General features: G+C 40.1%; 1 protein-coding gene across 5 annotated transcripts in view; it reads right to left on the bottom strand.

Annotated features, from left to right (window-relative positions):
- LOC138683649 (solute carrier family 12 member 2-like) overlaps positions 1-18460 on the bottom strand; it is a 111234-nt gene that overhangs the window by 45784 nt on the left and 46990 nt on the right. For 4 of the 5 annotated variants that reach the window (XM_069775656.1, XM_069775655.1, XM_069775654.1 and 1 more), the window contains exons 4-9: positions 18107-18202; positions 15934-16073; positions 14957-15067; positions 9368-9476; positions 8775-8902; positions 8603-8687 (exon numbers count right to left, since the gene is read on the bottom strand). In XM_069775656.1, the coding sequence (XP_069631757.1) occupies positions 8603-8687; positions 8775-8902; positions 9368-9476; positions 14957-15067; positions 15934-16073; positions 18107-18202 (669 nt within the window). The remainder of the gene's footprint in view (positions 1-8602; positions 8688-8774; positions 8903-9367; positions 9477-14956; positions 15068-15933; positions 16074-18106; positions 18203-18460) is intronic. The other variant, XM_069775653.1, reaches the window with a different exon arrangement.

The raw sequence follows: 18460 nt of genomic DNA, 5'->3' as shown, positions 1-18460 counted from the left end.
GGAAAAATCCTAGCACAGAGGAAAGCTATAAATCACTTGAACTGCAGAAGTTTAACAGCTCATTTTTAGTTCAATCTTTTATTTCTTTGAAACATGACTTTCCCATAGCACTTTATATGAAGTTAATATTAAGCACCATCACTTGATTGTTAGTGTGTGTATGTTTGTTTTGGTGATTTTTTAAAAATTTTTTTGGTGCAGTTTTCCCAGTGGAGTGCAGTTTCGTAGTGATACGTACATAGGTATATAGACAGGTTTACATAATTTTGCAACTATTTATTTTCCTAGAAGATTAAGTGTGATGATTCCACAGTAAAAAAAAATTCCAGTTATAGTGACCAAAAAGGTTTGCCTGATAGATGTAAAACAAGAAAGTTAACATTCCTAGATTATTTCATGAATAGTTTTCCTGGAATTTCCACCTTTCCCTCTAATAAGATATATATAAGATAGACTAGACTAGACTAGAATATTTCAGTTGGAAGGGACCTACAATGATCATCTAGTCCAACTGCCTGACCAATTCAGGGCTGACCACAAGCTAAAGCATGTTATTAAGGGCATTGTACAAAGGCCTCTTAAACACTGACAGGCTTGGGGCATTGGCCACCTCTCTAGGAAGCCTGTTCCAGTCTTTGACCACCCTCTCGGCAAAGAAATACTTCCTAATGTCAAGTCTGAACCTCCCCTGACGCAGCTTTGAACCATTCCCATGCGTCCTGTCACTGGATCCCAGGGAGAAGAGATCAGCACCTCCCTCTCCACTTCCCCTCCTCAGGAAGATGCAGAGAGCATTGAGGTCACCCCTCAGCCTCCTTTTCTCCAAACTAGACAAACCCAGAGTCCTTGGCCGCTCCTCATAGGACATGCCTTCCAGCCCTTTCACCAGCGTTGTTCCGCTCCTCTGGACACATTCAAGGACCCTAACATCCTTCTTAAATTGTGGGGCCCAGAAATGCACACAGTACTCGATGTGAGGCCGCACCAATGCTGAATACAGCAGGATCATCACCTCTTTTGACTGGCTGGTTATACTGTGTTTATGCACCCCAGAATGCGGTTTGCCCTCCTGGCTGCCAGGGCACACTGCTGACTCATATTGAGCCTGCTGTCAACCAGCACCCCCAGATCCCTTTCTGCAGAGCTGCTCTCCAGCCACTCCTCTCCCGATCTGTACTTGTGCCCAGCATTACTCCATCCTAGGTGCAGGATCTGGCATTTGGACTTGTTAAATTTCATCCCATTAATCATAGCCCAATGCTCCAATCTATCTAGATCTCTCTGCAAGGCCTCTTGTCCCTCAAGAGAGTCAACAGCACCTCCCAGTTTGGTATCATCAGCAAACTTGCTAATGGTGCATTCAAATCCTGCATCCAGATCGTTGATAAATATATTGAACAGGACTGGCCCTAGAATTGAGCCCTGAGGAACACTGCTGGTGACCGGTCGCCAGCCAGATGCAGCCCCATTCACTACAACCCTTTGAGCCCTCCCCTTCAGCCAGTTCTTCACCCAGTGCACCGTGAACCCGCTCATTCCACAGTTGGACAACTTGTCCAGAAGGATGCTGTGGGGGACACTACTAAAAGCCTTATTAAAAATCCAGAAAAACTACATCCACCGCCTTCCCTCCATCCACTAGGCGGGTGACCTCATCATAGAAGGAGATCAAATTAGTTAAACAGCACTTCCCCTTTGTGAACCCATGTTGACTGTGCCTGAGGCTTAGAATCATAGAATCATTTAGGTTGGAAAAGACCTTCAAGATCATCGAGTCCAACCATCATCCGTGCCCACTAAACCATGTTATGGAGTACCCCGTCTACGCGCTTTTTGAATACCTCCAGGGATGGTGACTCAACCACTTCCCTGGGCAGCCTATTCCAATGCGTGACAATTCTCTCACTAAAGAATTTTTTCCTAATATCTAACCTAAACCTCCCTTGCTGCAACTTGAGGCCATTTCCTCTCGTCCTCTCTCCAGCCACCTGACAGAAGAGACCAGCACCCACCTCGCTACAACCCCCCTTCAGGTAGTTGTAGAGAGCTATAAGGTCTCCCCTCAGCCTCCTCTTCTCTAAACTAAACAGCCCCAGCTCCCTCAGCCGCTCCTCATAAGACTTGTGCTCCAGGCCCCTCACTAACTTGGTTGCCCTTCTCTGGACACGCTCCAGCACCTCAATGTCTTTCCTGTAGTGAGGGGCCCAAAACTGAACACAGTACTCAAGGTGCGGCCTCACCAGTGCCGAATACAGGGGAACAATCACTTCCCTGCTCCTGCCGGCCACACTATTTCCGATACAGGCTAGGATGCCATTGGCCTTCTTGGCCACCTGGGCACACTGCTGGCTCATATTCAGCTGGCTGTCAACCAGCACCCCCAGGTCTTTCTCTGCCGGGCAGCTTTCCAGCCACTCTTCCCCAAGCCTGTAGGGCTGCATGGGGTTGCTGTGACCGAAGCGCAGGACCCGGCACTTGGCCTTATTGAACTTCATACGATTGGCCTCAGCCCATTGATCCAGCCTGTCCAGATCTCTCTGTAGAGCCTCCCTACCCTCAAGCAGATCGACCCTGCCTCCCAACTTGGTGTCATCTGCAAACTTGCTGAGGGTGCACTCAATCCCCTCATCCAAATCATTGATAAAGATATTAAACAGAACGGGGCCCAACACCGAACCCTGGGGAACACCACTTGTGACCTGCCGCCAACTGGATTTCACCCCATTCACCACAACCCTCTGGGCTCGTCCATCCAGCCAGTTTTTCACCCAGCTTGCATTATTCTTTAAATGCCTTTCAATAGTACCCCGTATGATCTTCTCCATCATTTTTCCAGGTACTGAGGTTCGACTAACAGGTCTGTAGTTCCCTGGGTCTTCCCTCACGCCCTTCTTGTGGATTGGAATAACATTTGGCTAGCTTCCAGTCAGCAGGGACCTCCCCAGACTCCCAAGACCTTTGGTAGATGATCGAGAGGGGTCCTGCCATAACATCTGCTAGCTCCTTCAGTACTCTGGGATGAATCCCATCAGGCCCCATGGACTTGTGAACATTCAGCTGATACAGCTGGTCCCTTACAATTTCATTGTCCACAAATGAAGGTCACTGTTCCCACACTTGTGGTCCTCTGACTCAGGGGATCGGGCAGCCCAAGGTCCATCAGTATTATTAAAGACTGAGGCAAAAAAACGCAGTGAATGCCTCTGCTTTTTCTTCATCCCTATTAGTCAGATGACCGTCTTCAACAAGTATCAGTCCAATGTTTTCTTTAGACCTCCTCTTGCTATTAACATACTTGAAAAAAGCCCTTCTTGTTATCTGACACAACACTGGCCAGTTTCAACTCTAATTGAGCTTTGGCCTTTCGTGTCTTCTCCCTGCATATACGAACCACGGCTCTGTAATCTTCCTGCGAAGCCTGACCTCGCTTCCAGAGATCATACAATTTCTCTTTCCTCTTGAGCTCCACGAGGAGTTCCCTGTTCAGCCGAGCTGGTGTTCTGCCCTGCTTGCTTGACTGACGACACACTGGAATAGCCTGCTCCTGTGCTTCTAAAAGGTGGTTCTTAAAGACTGACCAGCACTCGTGGACTCCTAAGCCCTCAAAAGCAGATTCCCAGGGTACTCTGCTAACTAGCTCCCTGAGTAGCTTAAAGTTTGCTCTCCTGAAGTCCAGGGTAGCAACTCTGCTGTCCTGTTTTCTCATTACGCTGAAAATTTTAAACTCAACCATTTCATGATCACTGCGGCCAAGACAGCCACCTACCAACACATCCCCCACGATTCCTTCTCTATTCACAAATAGCAAGTCCAGGAGGGCATCTTTCCTAGTTGGCTCCCTGAGTACCTCTGACAAGAAGTTATCTCCTACAGACTTCAGGAATTTCCAAGACCTGCTCGTCACAGCAGTATGATATTCCCAGGTGATGTCTGGGCAGTTGAAATCTCCCATAAGGACAAGGGCTACCCATCCAGAGATTTCTCCTAATTGCCTATAGAATAACCCATCACTGCTTACATCCTGGCTGGGTGATCGGTAGTAGACACCCACTACAACATCTCCTTTGTTTTCCATGCCCCTAATCCTCACCCAGAGGCTCTCAACCACATCATCACTAACTGTAAGCGCTGTACTATCAAACCTCTCCCTTACATTCAGTGTGACACCTCCACCTTGCCTGCCCTGACTATCCCTCCTGAACAGCCTGTAACCCTCCATCCCAGCACTCCAATCGTGGGACTCATTCCACCAAGTCTCACTAACACCAATGATATCGTAGCTCTGGGAGCTGACCAACGCTTCCAGTTCATCCTATTTGTTTCTGATACTGCGTGCAGTGGTGTACAAGCATTTCAGATACACTCCTGAGCCCTCCGTGCTCCCAGAAGCAGTGTAAATGTTCCCACTAGCATTGCCACCCTCAGGCGATGCCATGCCAACCCTTGGCTTACCTACTGCAATCCTGTTGGTATCCCCTTCCCCCATCAATTCTAGTTTAAAGCTCTCTCGATCAGCCCCACCAGCTTACGCCCAAAGACCCATTTTCCCCATCGAGACAGGTGGATCCCATCAGGCCCCAGCATACCTTGTCTCTCTTGAAGGCTCTTCCATGGTTTAAAAACCCAAAGTTTTGGTGCAGGCACCAGTCCTGGAGCCAGGTATTGATATCCTGGGCTCACCTGTTTCTTCCAAATTCTCCCCCCATTACTGGGAGGATTGAGGAAAACACTACCTGTGCTCCCAAATTTTTTAGCATTCTTCCCAGGGCTCTGAAATCTCTTTTGATTGACCTCAGACTTTTTGTTGCAACATCATTTGTACCCACATGAAAGAGCAGGAATGGATAGTAGTCTGAAGGTTGAACTAGGCTCTTCAGTCTTGTGGTGACGTCCCTAATTCAGGCCCCAGGGAGGCAGCAAACTTCCCTGAAGAGAGGGTCTGGTCTGCAAATGGGTGCTTCTGTTCCACACAGGAGGGAATCACCAATGACCATAACTTGCCATAACATAAGATGACTTATATCATAAAGCTTTATGCACATACTTCAGTTTAGAGTCTACTATTACATATTTCCTATGTTCACAGAGAACACTTTCACAACATTTTATCTCAAAGTCTATATAAACAGCTTGTAAATCTCAGTCAATACGGCTCAGTCATTATAAAAAACAACCCCAACCAATCACAAGCAGTTTGTCATGAAAGCCCTGTTGCAAGTCAGTTTCTGACAACTCACCTCCCATGTGATTCCTGACAACCCACTTCCCATGTGATTCTTTGTTGTATTGTAAAAGTTGGTTTCTTGGTGAAAAACAAAATCCCACAAACTCATCTCTACTGTTGCTTTTCTCCTTTTTTTTTTTTTTGGGGGGGGGGGCAGGGTGTTAAGTTCTATCACTTGAAAACTGCTCTCTTCAACTAATTCATGATTAAAAGTCCACTGTTCAGGAAAACTGTGAAGACAACATTTCAGCCTCTAAATACTAAGAGTAGTGTCATCTGATTAAAAAGACTGCAAAAGGTTTGTGCGGGTTGTTTTGGGTTTTGTTTGTTTTTTTTTTCCTTTGGTTTTTTTTTTAGACAAACTAGAGGAGTCTGAGTATTATTCAACATTCTAGGTTTAACAATTGAGGTAGTTAAATTGTGTTTGGACACCAGCCAATATATCAAGGAAAGGCAATTAAATGAGTGGGTAAGAGCAAAGTCTACAGACCAGTAAAGGCCAAGAGAATTCCCTTACTCTGGTCCTTTAGGAACTTAAATGATGATGAGGTCCTGGGAACAGAAGCATATGACTACTGATGACATAAATGACTTGCTTGCAAAATAAGATAAAAGGCACAGATATACCACAAGCATACAAGAATAGGTTTAATTTTCTCAAATGTCAATGCCTGCTATCTATGTAAAATAATTTGTTATTTTTTTCTATTGATAAAGAGAATCCCTAAATACATATACCATATTTAGATTGCTTCCTAGCCTTTAGAACTTAAGCAACACCTGGCCCTGATAGGTGGACATTACTTAATGCTTCCAATTTTCAGATTTATTTTTCAATTGCTTACTAGGCCAAATTGGTTAAATTTCAGTAAGAGTTTCCTATACTGATCATCTCTCTTAAGGTTTTCTTCTGAGTGGGGTGTGTGTTTTTTTGTTTGTTTCATTTTAATTGGAATTAAAGGTTCTATACAAGACAAAAAAGTTTCTTCTCTTCCACCATGCAAGTATTTGCCCTGGCCATTGAAGTAGTATATAATGAATGTCACAATATATTTACTAATTGAATTATTTCTAGATAACATTTTGATGGTAATATGTTGCAGTGGCAGACTCATGTAAGCTGAGAATCCCATTAAATAACTACAGTGTGGTACCACAACCCTCTCATTCCTTGTTCCCCTCCATGTGTGTAAGAGCTGCCAGCCAGCTGAATTTGGATTCAAAGTACAACAGAAAGGAACAATGGCACTATGAACAAATCTACTGAGCCTTACTACGAGAGAATACAAAACAGAAGCCAGTTGGTCAAGCTGCATTCTCAATAGAAGATACTTATATCTAAGTAACAGTTCAGTCATTTTATTTAACCTTATTTCAGAAAGGTTTTATTTATAATAGATTCTGGCAACATTTTCCTTAATCTCTAGGTCCTTTTTTTCTGTAAAAATAGGGTTTCATCTTTTTATAGGCATTCAAAAGCATATTCTTGCCAAAGTCAAATGAAGTTTTTCCTATGCTATAAGCTTCTGATAAGGTTAACAGACCATCTATATCAAGTTCTTTACTAATTACATGCAAGCAGCAAGATTTCCAGCGCTACTACCCTGAGTGCTCCAGACTGCAACTGAGAGGGCTTCATAAATTCTTTGGTGCTATAAATGGCTACAGTTAGCCTCTCATTAGTCTTACTTCCTTGTGTGGAGAAAGCATGTTTTAATTGTTCAGAATTTTGTTTTTATTGGGGCTTTTCTTGTTTTTAAAGCAACTACACTGTAGTCTAAATGTTGTTCTTTTAAATGTCTTCCAAGGATTTTGATACAAAAGTTGCTTACACAACCTTAATCCTGCCACCCTGCACATCTGCATTAGTCCCTTGCTAAAATATGAACTGCACACTTTCACCCCACAACTATCTTTTTGAAATAGGCTGCCTAGCTCGGGCTGTATGGCTAGCAATTTTCCCTTTCTAAGCCCTCTTTACTCAGTCTCTTAAACCTCTTATTTACTACATAGCATGCAAAAATTGAACTAAGCTGAGAATTATTTTTTTTTAAACAACTTTATCATCACAGTACCCAAATACTTTAAATATGAAGGTATTTTGACAATATTGAGGTACATCAGGAAAAGAACAGTCATAGTTGTATAGATAATGAACTGAGATTTACATGAACACTCAAATTGGTGAGCACCTAGAGTTTGTTCTCATCCCCCTCAGACATCACTACTCAGTGACATTTGCTAGCCCCTTCAAAGTTTTAATGACTTGCTCATTACTTCATTAGAAGTACACAGTGGGGAATAGTTGGTGGGGGAAGGGAAAGAGTATTTGCATCTGTCTTTCATTTCATAACCTATAACTCCCGATAATAGGAATTTTTAATTAACAGATTTCTAATTGTAAATTATAAAAATGTTTAAAAGATGACTAAAGTATTCTATTAACAGATGAATATAGATGAATATTAATGAGCATGGGGGTTCAAGTTCTAAAAATATTCATATTTGGTAGCAGAGATCTATGTGGTCAATCTAATTAGAAGACAAGTTTACTGTCAGTCATTATCCTGCATAGAGCACAATCACTAGAGAGCAATTATTTGGCAGAACTACAATATAGTGTTAGCCAACAGTGGCAGACTAGCAAGATTGGTATCTTTAGAAAGGAAGTATCATTAATGGTAAGATCAATGGTACTCTTATAAATGTGAATTTCATTCAAAAGGCAGCAAAACTAAGATAAAGCAAGGTCTTTCATATAAGAAAACTGACTACTGCCATAAACTAATTTGTGTCACACAAAAACATTTCAGATCATCTCCTCCTCCCCCACGAAAATAAAAGCTATAGACATTTCTGAACGTGACAACACTTCTGAAAGTGGGGTTAGACAGATAAAAGATATCACTCACTCTCCTCCCTCTACTGGGAATTACTGTTCATGCCACCTTGCCAAAGAGTTGTGTGACCATCCCAAAATTTGCTTCAGGTAGAATAGCTGACTTGCACCATTTTCAGTCAGCACAGGTGTTAAGTGAGTATTTCCTGAAAATGCACTTTTCTAATACAGAATCTTAATGCTAAATTCTAAACATCTTAACAGAAATGCTACCACAGATTAGGAGATATCAATATGAAATCTTGTGTCATTTAATTGTCATCTTTAGTCTGAAGCAGGCACCACTAACCTTAGAAAAATATCACTCATTTTAAAAAATGATAAAACAGCTGAAAACTTGGATCTCCAACAATAAAAATTAGAAAGCTCTGGCTGTTACTTTTCTATGCATGAGAGTCAAACTGAATTACATAAGATATATTAAAACATACCCTCACAATGAATGTGAAATGATAAAGTAAAAAACATCCACTATTTACCTACAGATACTGCAATTCCTATGTAAACCAAAGTAGTAATTAAGATGGCCAACAGCGTTCCTTTAGGTATGGCTGACTGAGGATCCTGAAAGAAAAATTTCAGTGGGCAGTCATGATACAGATAAACATACACTCAGCATTTGTGGTCAGAATTTGTTCATTCACTACTCACCGCAAGATCACCTGAGATATTTGCGCCAGCAAGTATGCCAGTTGCAGCAGGGAAGAAAATAGCAAATACAGAAAAGAAAGTTTCCTCATTTCGAAAATCTGGTCCAAAGTTCTCCATAAATATTTCAGCTGTAGAGAAAGATTTCATATATAACCTACAGTATTAGCCAATTCCAGCCAATATTAGCCCCATGAAAAAGCTAAAGGAAAAAAAAAAATCCCATACCCATACACAGCAGCATGCCCTACTCAAGTGTAGAACATTTTAACATAGGTAAGTCCTAATTCATCACTTCAGCAAAATAAAAAGTCAACACAGTAAACTTAAATAGTCTTTAAAAACAGAACAAGTAGGTACAATATGATCCAGCCTTTTTAAAGTTAGTATAATTGATATTAAGCAAGCAGGACCAGTTTTTGGCCTCAAAAATTTTAAGATTAAGGAATAAAACAACAGAAGCTGGAAAGAACTGGGAAGAACAATCTCTGTAGTTAAATAGGAAGCGACTATAAGCTATTTTAGATGTTTTAATCAATTATAACAGCATGTCTCTTCTCTGCAAAGATGTTAAGATACTAACTGTTCCAACATACCTTTATAACCAAAGAAACCTTTAGGCTTCTTATTGTCCAAAGGAATAAATGTCCCTATGACAAAGTCTCCAATAGCAAGTATGAGGATCACCAATAAAACTATCTGTGCCTGAAATATAATGATTACAGTCAGACAGAAAAAATTGCCATTTTGCACTGCTCTAGGTATCAAAGCTATGAATGTATTCTAAAATGTAAATGTATTCTAAAATGTAAATGTATTCTAAAGTCTTATAATATTTGTTTTCCACAAATAAGGCATGCTGGATAGAACACATACCAGGATTTAAGAGAAAAATATGAATAATTTAAAAGTTGAACATTTATTCAAAATGGAATTTGTTATTACTATACCCCCCAAAAACTGATTCGTCTAAAGACAAAGTACCTAAAAATTATTTTGTCCATAGGCCTTCCAGAAGGAAAGGATTTGAGTAGATTAAAGAAACTTACGGGGGTGGGGGGGGGAAGCTGAATGCACACAAAACCTAGGAGTATAGCCTTATTAACTGTGATTATAATACTTTGCCTTATACTTAAGTATGTATTTACTAAAAAATTCTACTATGTCAGGAATCAAATAGCATTTGTTTGCTATTTTATACAATGGAATAGTTTATTCTGTTCAATTGTCATGCTCTCAACCATTGTTTACAAAATTAAATTACAAACACCACCACAAATTTCTTTTTACTTCTAGCTTTCAAACTTTTTTCATTGCAACCTAGGTTTTTAGCTGAAGTTGGACAAAACCATCACAAATACTACAGTACCAACAAAATGAAGTATTTTAAACTATCCAAGACCTCAAAAGTGTGGATAATGATAAATCGAGGCATTGAGAAATAGTTATGGCGGTCAGGTGAAATCCCCAGTGACTGGAAAAAAGGGAATATCATACTAATTTTTTAAAAAGGTAAAAAGGACAATCCTGGGAACAACTGACCAGTCAGCCTCACATCCATGCCCAGAAAGATCATGGAAAAGATCCTCCTGGAAGCTATGTTAAAGCATATGGAAGACAGTGAGGTGACTGAAGGCAGCCAACATGGCTTCACCAAGGGCAAATCATGCCTGACTACTCTAGTAGCCTTCTACGATGGAGTGACTGCATCAGCGGATAAGGGAAGAGCAACTGATGCCCTCTACCTGGACTTCTGTAAGGCCTTTGACATGGTCCCCCACATTCTTACTGCTGAATTAGAGAGATATGGGTTTGATGGATGTACTATTAGGTGGATAAGGGATTGGCCAGATGGCTGCATCCAAAGAGTTACAGTCAATGGCTCAATGTCCAAGTGGAAACCAGTAACGAGTGGTGTCCCTCAAGGGTCCATACTGGGACCAGTCCTGTTTAATATCTTCATCAGTGACATAGCTAGTGGGATTGAGTGCACCCTTAGCAAGTTTGCAGATGACACCAAGCTGAGTGGTGCAGTTGATACTCTAAAGGGAAGGGATGCCATCCAGAAGGACCTTGACAGACTGGAGAAGTGGGCCTGTGCGATCCTCATTAAGTGCAACAAGGCCAAGTGCAAGGTCCTCCCCTGGGTCGGGGCAGTCTCCAATATCAGTACAGACTGAGTGATTAATTGATTGAGAGCAGTTCTGCAGAAAAGGGATACTGATTGACAAAAAATTGAACATGAGCCGCCAGTGTGCCCTTGCAGCCCAGAAAGCCAATCATATTCTGAGCCACATAAAAAAGAAGCTTGGCCAGCAGGTCGAAGGAGGTGATTCTCCCCATGTACTCTGCGTCCAGCTCTGGGGTCCCCAGTATGAGAAAGACATGGACTTGTTAGAGCGGGTCCAGAGGAGGGCAATGAAAACAGTCAGAGGGATGGAACACCTCTCCTATGAAGACAGGCTGAGAGAACTGGGGTTGTTCAGCCTGGAGTAGAGAAGGCTCCAGGGAGACGTTATTGAAGCCTTTCAATACTTAAAGGGGGCTTATAGGAAAGATGGAGACTTTTTACCAGGGCCTGTAGCGACAGAACAAGAGGTAACAGTTTTAAACTGAGAGAGGGTAGATATAGATTGGAAATAAGGAAGAAATTCTTTACAAGTGTGGTCAGACACTGGAACAGGTTGCCCAGAGAAGTTGTGGATGCCGCATCACTGGAAGTGTTCGAGGTCAGGTTGGACAGGGCTTTGAGCAACTTGATCAAGCAAAAGATGTCCCTGCCCACAGCAGGGGGGGGTTGGAACTAGATGATCTTTGAAGGTCCCTTCCAACCCAAGCCATTTTATGATTCTATGATCAAAATTGTTTAGGTTTTATATTTAAATGAGCAACCACACTGCCCTATTATCTTCTGAGTTATTTTATTTCCCATAGAGGCATATGCCAACGTCTCAGGGAAAACTATTTGTAACCTGACTTTTTCAGGCCTAAGATCAAAACTTAATATACAATAGCACTGTAGCATTGCTGATTATTACAAAACGAACTGAAAGTTTTCAGTTTACATAGCCTCACATGTAAAATTGGGTAGTATAGAGATAAATAGAGCATGACAGCCAATAACAGAGTTAGAAGACCACCTGAAGAAACCAGTTCATGCATCACGTTGAGATCTCTCCTTTGCCAAACCTACAGTAGAAGAGTGAGAGGTACAAGGATGCAGCTGGGTTCTGACAGAAGCCTTCAGTAAGTCCAAAAAGATAGAGTTCAACATGAAGTTACCACAGAGCAATTGTCCCAGATAGATTTATTCAGTAACGGACCTAGGCTTCTCCATGAGGCAAGTGTTTTCTAAATCTCTTCCTTACACTGTAAAGTCCCAGACATTAGAAAAAATGGGCTCCTAAGACTTCAACACAAAGTTGAGTGGTAAGAGAACAGAAACTCTGTGTCCTGGTTTCAGCTGGGATGTAGTTAGCTGTCTTCCTAGTAGCTGGTACAGTGCTATGTTTTGAGTTCAGTATGTGAAGAATGTTGATAACACTGATGTTTTCAGTTGTTGCTCAGTAGTGTTTAGACTACAGTCAAGGATTTTTCAGCTTCTCATGCCCAGCCAGGGCACCTGACCCAAACTGGCCAACAGTGTATTCCATACCATGTGACGTCCCATCTAGTTTAGGAACTGGGAAGTGGGGGGGGGCAGGGATTCGCCGCTTGGGGACTGGCTGGGTGTCGGTCGGCGGGTGGTGAGCAATTGCCCTGTGCATCATTTGTACATTTCAATCCTTTTATTACTACTGTTGTCATTTTATTAGTGTTATCATTATCATTATTAGTCTCTTCTTTTCTGTTCTATTAAATCGTTCTTATCTCAACCCAGGAGTTTTACTTCTTTTCCTGATTTTCTCCCCCATCCCACTGGATGGGGGGGGAGTGAGTGAGCGGCTGCGTGGTGCTTAGTTGCTGGCTGGGGTTAAACCACGACACTCTGAAAAGTAATTTTGGAATGCTTGCACACTTGCCTGGAAAACCAATATTTACTTATAAGCTTTTAGGTCTACTTAAGAGGCATTATTATAGATCCCCCTTGTCCAGTTTTCCAAGGCATTCTCCAGGTCTTGGGGAAGGCTTAGGAGAACATTACAGATAAAACAAATACTTTCCTCTTGATAATAGTTTTGCTATGCTAAGCTGCATGTTAACCCACACAAAGTGCTTGTTTGACAGGTTCAGTTGTTTACTGTAGCTCCTACCTGCTTTCTTCCATGGCTTGTTGGCTTGGTTTCTGTGACTTGATGTTTACATTGAGCAAAAAAAAAAAGTTACAAATTTCCTAATAAGGCAGAGGCTGCAGTGATACCAAAGTTCAGGTTTGATACAGAGACATTAAACAATGGGGATATTTCTATATGTAAGCTATTATTATAGAACTGTTCTTGCAAAAGCAAGATATTTCTAGAGATTTTAAATTACAGTGGCCAGAGGGTCACTAACAACTAATTCCTTCAAAGCAAAAATTAAGTGGCTAAAATTAAGGAGCACAACACTGTCCAGAGTTGGGTGCATACAGATACCATTACAAAATGAAGTTACAGACAGCAAAGGACTATCTGAGAAAGGTAAATATATTCTACAGAAGCATGCTGTTCAATTTAAAAGTATATGCCAATGTTAATTTCTGTAGATTCTTTCCTCCTTGGTTGTAGATTCAAGTAATGCATTTATCTTCACTTGATTTTCCTACAATCCCTATTCCTAGGGCTATAAGCAACACCAACACCACTTCCCCCCATACAAAATCCCTTTAGTCTGAATTATGAAGATCATCATCTTAGGGCAGGAGCATAAAAAACAGTTATAACGTACATTAAGAAGCTCCCTTCAGTTACCTTTCACTGCAGAAAACAGCAGCAGTTGTGACCCAAATATCAAATGGGAAGGGAGATCAAGTGAGGCTCTTAATTGAAAATAAAAGCAGCAAGTGAACACACTATGGAAGGGTATACTGAAAAAGTCTACCAGGTGCAGAAAACAGTGAGCAAGCTAGACTGCCCAATAATAAAGAGCAGAAGACTCACACATGTTCTGCATTGATGTATCCTACGATTTGTATGTGTTTGTTTCCACAGAATTGATCTAAGACCATGTAGCCACAAGATGGGGAAAGTAGGTTCTCCTTCTTACACATTGCTGCTTTCACCACTACCACATGTTCACAACCCTCTTCAATGCTGGGTATAGCACTGGCTGTTCTGAATGGACACAAGAGTGCAAAGAAAGGTAAGAACACTGGTTTTCAGTTAGCAGTAGCTCATTTGAAGCTCCCAGTCAGAAAATTCCCATGTTAAAACTCTTACCTTTATCTTGTTCTTTTCTAGTTGTCTCAAAGAACATAATGCTGTTAACCTTCTTGACACACTACCATCAACAGTGGATTATGCTGTTTTCTAAGGGTATTAGAGACCCTTAAGCTTCCAATGCAACAAATATAAAACCGTCCAGATCTACACATGCTAGTGGCTAGACAAGGAGCTATTATATAGAAATTGTCCACTACTTGACTGCTAACATACCACATATGCAACACTGAGTGTACTAAATATAACTATATTAAAAATATAATAGTTCAGTTGGAAGGGACCTACAATGATCATCTAGTCCAACTGCCTGACCAATTCAGGGCTGACCACAAGCTAAAGCATGTTATTAAGGGCATTGTACAAAGGCCTCTTAAACACTGACAGGCTTGGGGCATTGGCCACCTCTCTAGGAAGCCTGTTCCAGTCTTTGACCACCCTCTTGGCAAAGAAATGCTTCCTAACGTCAAGTCTGAACCTCCCCTGACGCAGCTTTGAACCATTCCCACGCATCCTGTCACTGGATCCCAGGGAGAAGAGATCAGCACCTCCCTCTCCACTTCCCCTCCTCAGGAAGCTGCAGAGAGCAATGAGGTCGCCCCTCAGCCTCCTTTTCTCCAAACTAGACAAACCCAGAGTCCTTAGCTGCTCCTCATAGGACATGCCTTCCAGCCCTTTCACCAGCTTTGTTGCCCTCCTCTGGACACATTCAAGGACCTTAACATCCTTCTTAAATTGGTCATAAATCATAAATCAACCAGCTGAGGTAGAGAATATAGACAAAAAAAATATGAACTAGAGAATAAAAGAGAAATGATAGTTGCTTACTTTGGCTTCCCATTCCATTCCTGCAATGGAAATACCCAGCAATAGAACTACTGTGATAGTTCCTATGATTCTGATGTCATTCATTTCATCGACCATCATTGTTCCATTTTCCTAACAAATGAGTACACAGTCATATACTTTGTCAAGTATTTATTTCCCCTGCTGTAGAATAGAATTTTATTGTGTAAAATTTGTTAACAAAGTTAAAATAAGCAAGTTTGTGGTATAGAGGTTAAGTTCCCTGTACGGGGCACAAATACTTTGGATTTTGCCTTGTTTTAAGTCACTGAATCATTCTAAATGGAAATTATCATTTTTCTTCATAACCCATCCTCAAAGAGGATGACTTGTCTTCAACTGTCAGATAATTAAATTAATTGGCAAGGAAACAGCTACCATGTTACATCTATACATATAATTTTCCTTGTTGTTCACCATTACGCTCAATTATTTTAATGCATTCCAGGCTTCTTCCCAGTCTAAGAAGAGAATGATCAAGTTCTCAGTGTTACATTTAATTTAAAAAAATTCTAGCAGACAAACAACATTTGGTTGTGTTTATTTTAAGGAATTATTTTTAATAAGCAGAACCCCTTTGAAAAGGGGCTTAATATAAACTACAATTACTTACCAAAAAAAAGCTCACTAATAAGAATCTTAGCATTAAGAACTCATGATTCTACATTGTGTATCTATCCTTCTACTCTCCATCTCCATTTCCAGCTTGGACTTTACCATAGATTTTGCATTTTATCTTTTCAGGGAGATGAACAGTGTAAGAAGTTTCAGTTCCACACCAATGATAGTCTGTTTTATATCAAAAACCTACTGAATTACAGCAGTAGTTCACCAATATAACAGTAGCAACTTTTTACCTCATTCCATGCCTTTAAATTATAATGCACAGTGCCATTAAACGATAGCTCGAATTGGCATAAAGGACAGGGTACTCAATACAATCAATATGGTTCATTTACCTTGAGCAGCTCCACAACTGTCTCTGCAAAACCAACAACATACATTGCTACTGCAACAGCATTGGCAAATGCAAAAATTAGACCTATGGCACCACCAAATTCTGGTCCCAAACTTCTGGAAATTAAGTAATATGCTCCTCCTAATAAAAATTAAAAAAAAAAAAAGGGGGAGGAGTTTATATGAAAATCTTATGAAGACTGAATAGACATCATCAACTTAAAACTTACGTGAATGTGATAGTGTTTATTCTTGCATCTTTCCTCATATTTTTAAAAAAAGAGAATGCAAAACTCCAAAATTCATTATGTTAGATATAGGCATGCTGAAGTTTCAGGAATCTATTTCAAGTTTCTTAGAAAAGACATCAGTTGGAAGCAATCACCTAACTCCTGCACCACATCATATTATTCAGCTAGCCAACCAGTTTCAAAGTTAAAAAACAGGTTGTAAAATACAGAGAGCAGTACCATTGGCTTTTTTTTATTTCAAACTATTCAAAGCAATTGTGCATAATTTTGCTATTACACATTTTAATTAGCTATAGTTCAAGAAACTGGCAAAAGAAACTGTAATAAACCCCCTCAAGTTCCAAATCTACATGACTTGTTTCTTAAAGCTCTGTTGTCAAAGGAACTTTCTACCTTGCAATGAGGCTGTCATAATGATCATGACAACTCTATTTTTCAGAACCTATTCTTCATATTTAGACTTGAAAAATCATAGAATCATAGAATGGTTTGGGTTGGAAGGGACCTTTAAAGGTCATCTAGTCCAACCCCCCTGCCATGAGCAGGGACATTTTGGAATAGAATAGAATCATTAAGTTTGGAAAAGACCTCTAAATACACCATCTCAAACTCAACATATGATAAACTGAAAACTGAGTATCTAGAGCTTTAGAGAAGCTTAAATTAAAAAAAAAAATAGCAAAGGTACATTTCCATTTAAGGCTAAGATTTCTAGAAACAAGGAAATCCTTCAGTTCCCGACTGAGATAATTGAGTGACATGTTAAAAAGAAGCAGGAAATCCTTAATTCCACTACATTACAGTTATTGTGCAATGTTTGTAGGTACCCGACTGACATACATTGCACACAAGAATATAAACCTTTTTTTTTAAAGTATATAACAGAAAATTTTCATAGAAAGAATTGGGAATTCATTCCCCAGTTCTTCCCATTAAGCACTTAAAAGTTTTGAATAAGGTACTACTTTGAAAAACTGATTTTAAAAAAACAACATAATAAAAAATCCTTTATCCTATAAGAACAGGAAGATCAGAAGTGTAATTACAATGCAATCACAAACATGGAACTATCAATTGAGATCTATTTGACATAGTACTAAGATTTATAACTGATCCTTCCTGTTGCACCTCTTAGTCTTTATTCTTCATCAAGAGAATTGGATAAGCATAAAAAAATTAACTGCTTCTATTTTAACCCAGCCACAATTTCTACTCATAGCTGTCTTATAATGTCATGAAGCAGTTTAAGCATGTTACAGGCACTGGCCATTTACAGAACTATTTTGTAAGTACAAAATTGCTGACAACAGCACATAAACCATGAAAGCGAGTAAAAAACATCATCCTCAGAAAACTTGGAGATAATCAAGAGTTTGGAGAATCTCTTTTCAAAGCAAATTTTTACAAAATCTTCACAATAAAACTAGAATGTGTCTTTTTGTGTGTTCTCATATAGATATAGCTTGTCTTATTACAGGATGTATTTCTTAATTAGTAATTTTATTTCACAGGACACAAACACATAAGAGCACACACACATGCTCTTACCCAACCAATGCAGATGCAGGAGAATATCAAGACCCTATTCATTCCTGGACAGGTCACTCTGAAAGAGTTTATATTCCAAAAATTAAAAATAGATACTGCTTCTCCCATAATGGAGAAGCAAGACACTAGCCAAATCAAATAACTAGAGAAATGATTGGGTTTTCATTAGTTACATTACTGTTTAGTCCAATACAGAAAATTAGGAAGACTCCTCTCCTCAGAAAACTAACTCTTCCCTACTCTTTACCAATATTGCCATTGATTTTTCTTCCCCCCATGTTAAAAGAAAACAGAAAAGAAATTAGAGGCTCCATCTGAAGTGTACACTTCAGAGCAATGATAAAATACTTTAAAAGCTTTATGAAAGCAGCTTTACCTCCTCTTACAAACCCATTTGTAGCTATTGCTGAAGTAGACAGTCCTGTAAAAGTTGTCACAACAGTGGCCACTGCAATAACTACAATAGACAGACCTTTTGAAAGAGAGGAAAAAAGTGTAAGTAAGCCCAGCAGTATTAAGACGTACAAACCTTCAACTTAATTTTCTTTAAAGAAAGTCTTGCAAATTTGACAGTTTTACTGTATGCAGTCTTGCACATTCAAGCAAAAGGCTTCTTTGCTCCTCTTTAGTACAGTAGTCTCCTAGATATAAACAAGACTTATCAGACTGGATAAGCATAATCTTTAATCAGCAAGGTAAAACCTGCATCCTAGCACTTTCAAGGGTACAT

The sequence above is a fragment of the Haliaeetus albicilla genome, chromosome W, assembly GCF_947461875.1.
Source record: "Haliaeetus albicilla chromosome W, bHalAlb1.1, whole genome shotgun sequence".
Lineage (NCBI taxonomy): Eukaryota > Metazoa > Chordata > Aves > Accipitriformes > Accipitridae > Haliaeetus > Haliaeetus albicilla.
Note: the sequence above shows the minus strand (reverse complement) of the source record. Positions and strands in the feature narration are given on the sequence as shown.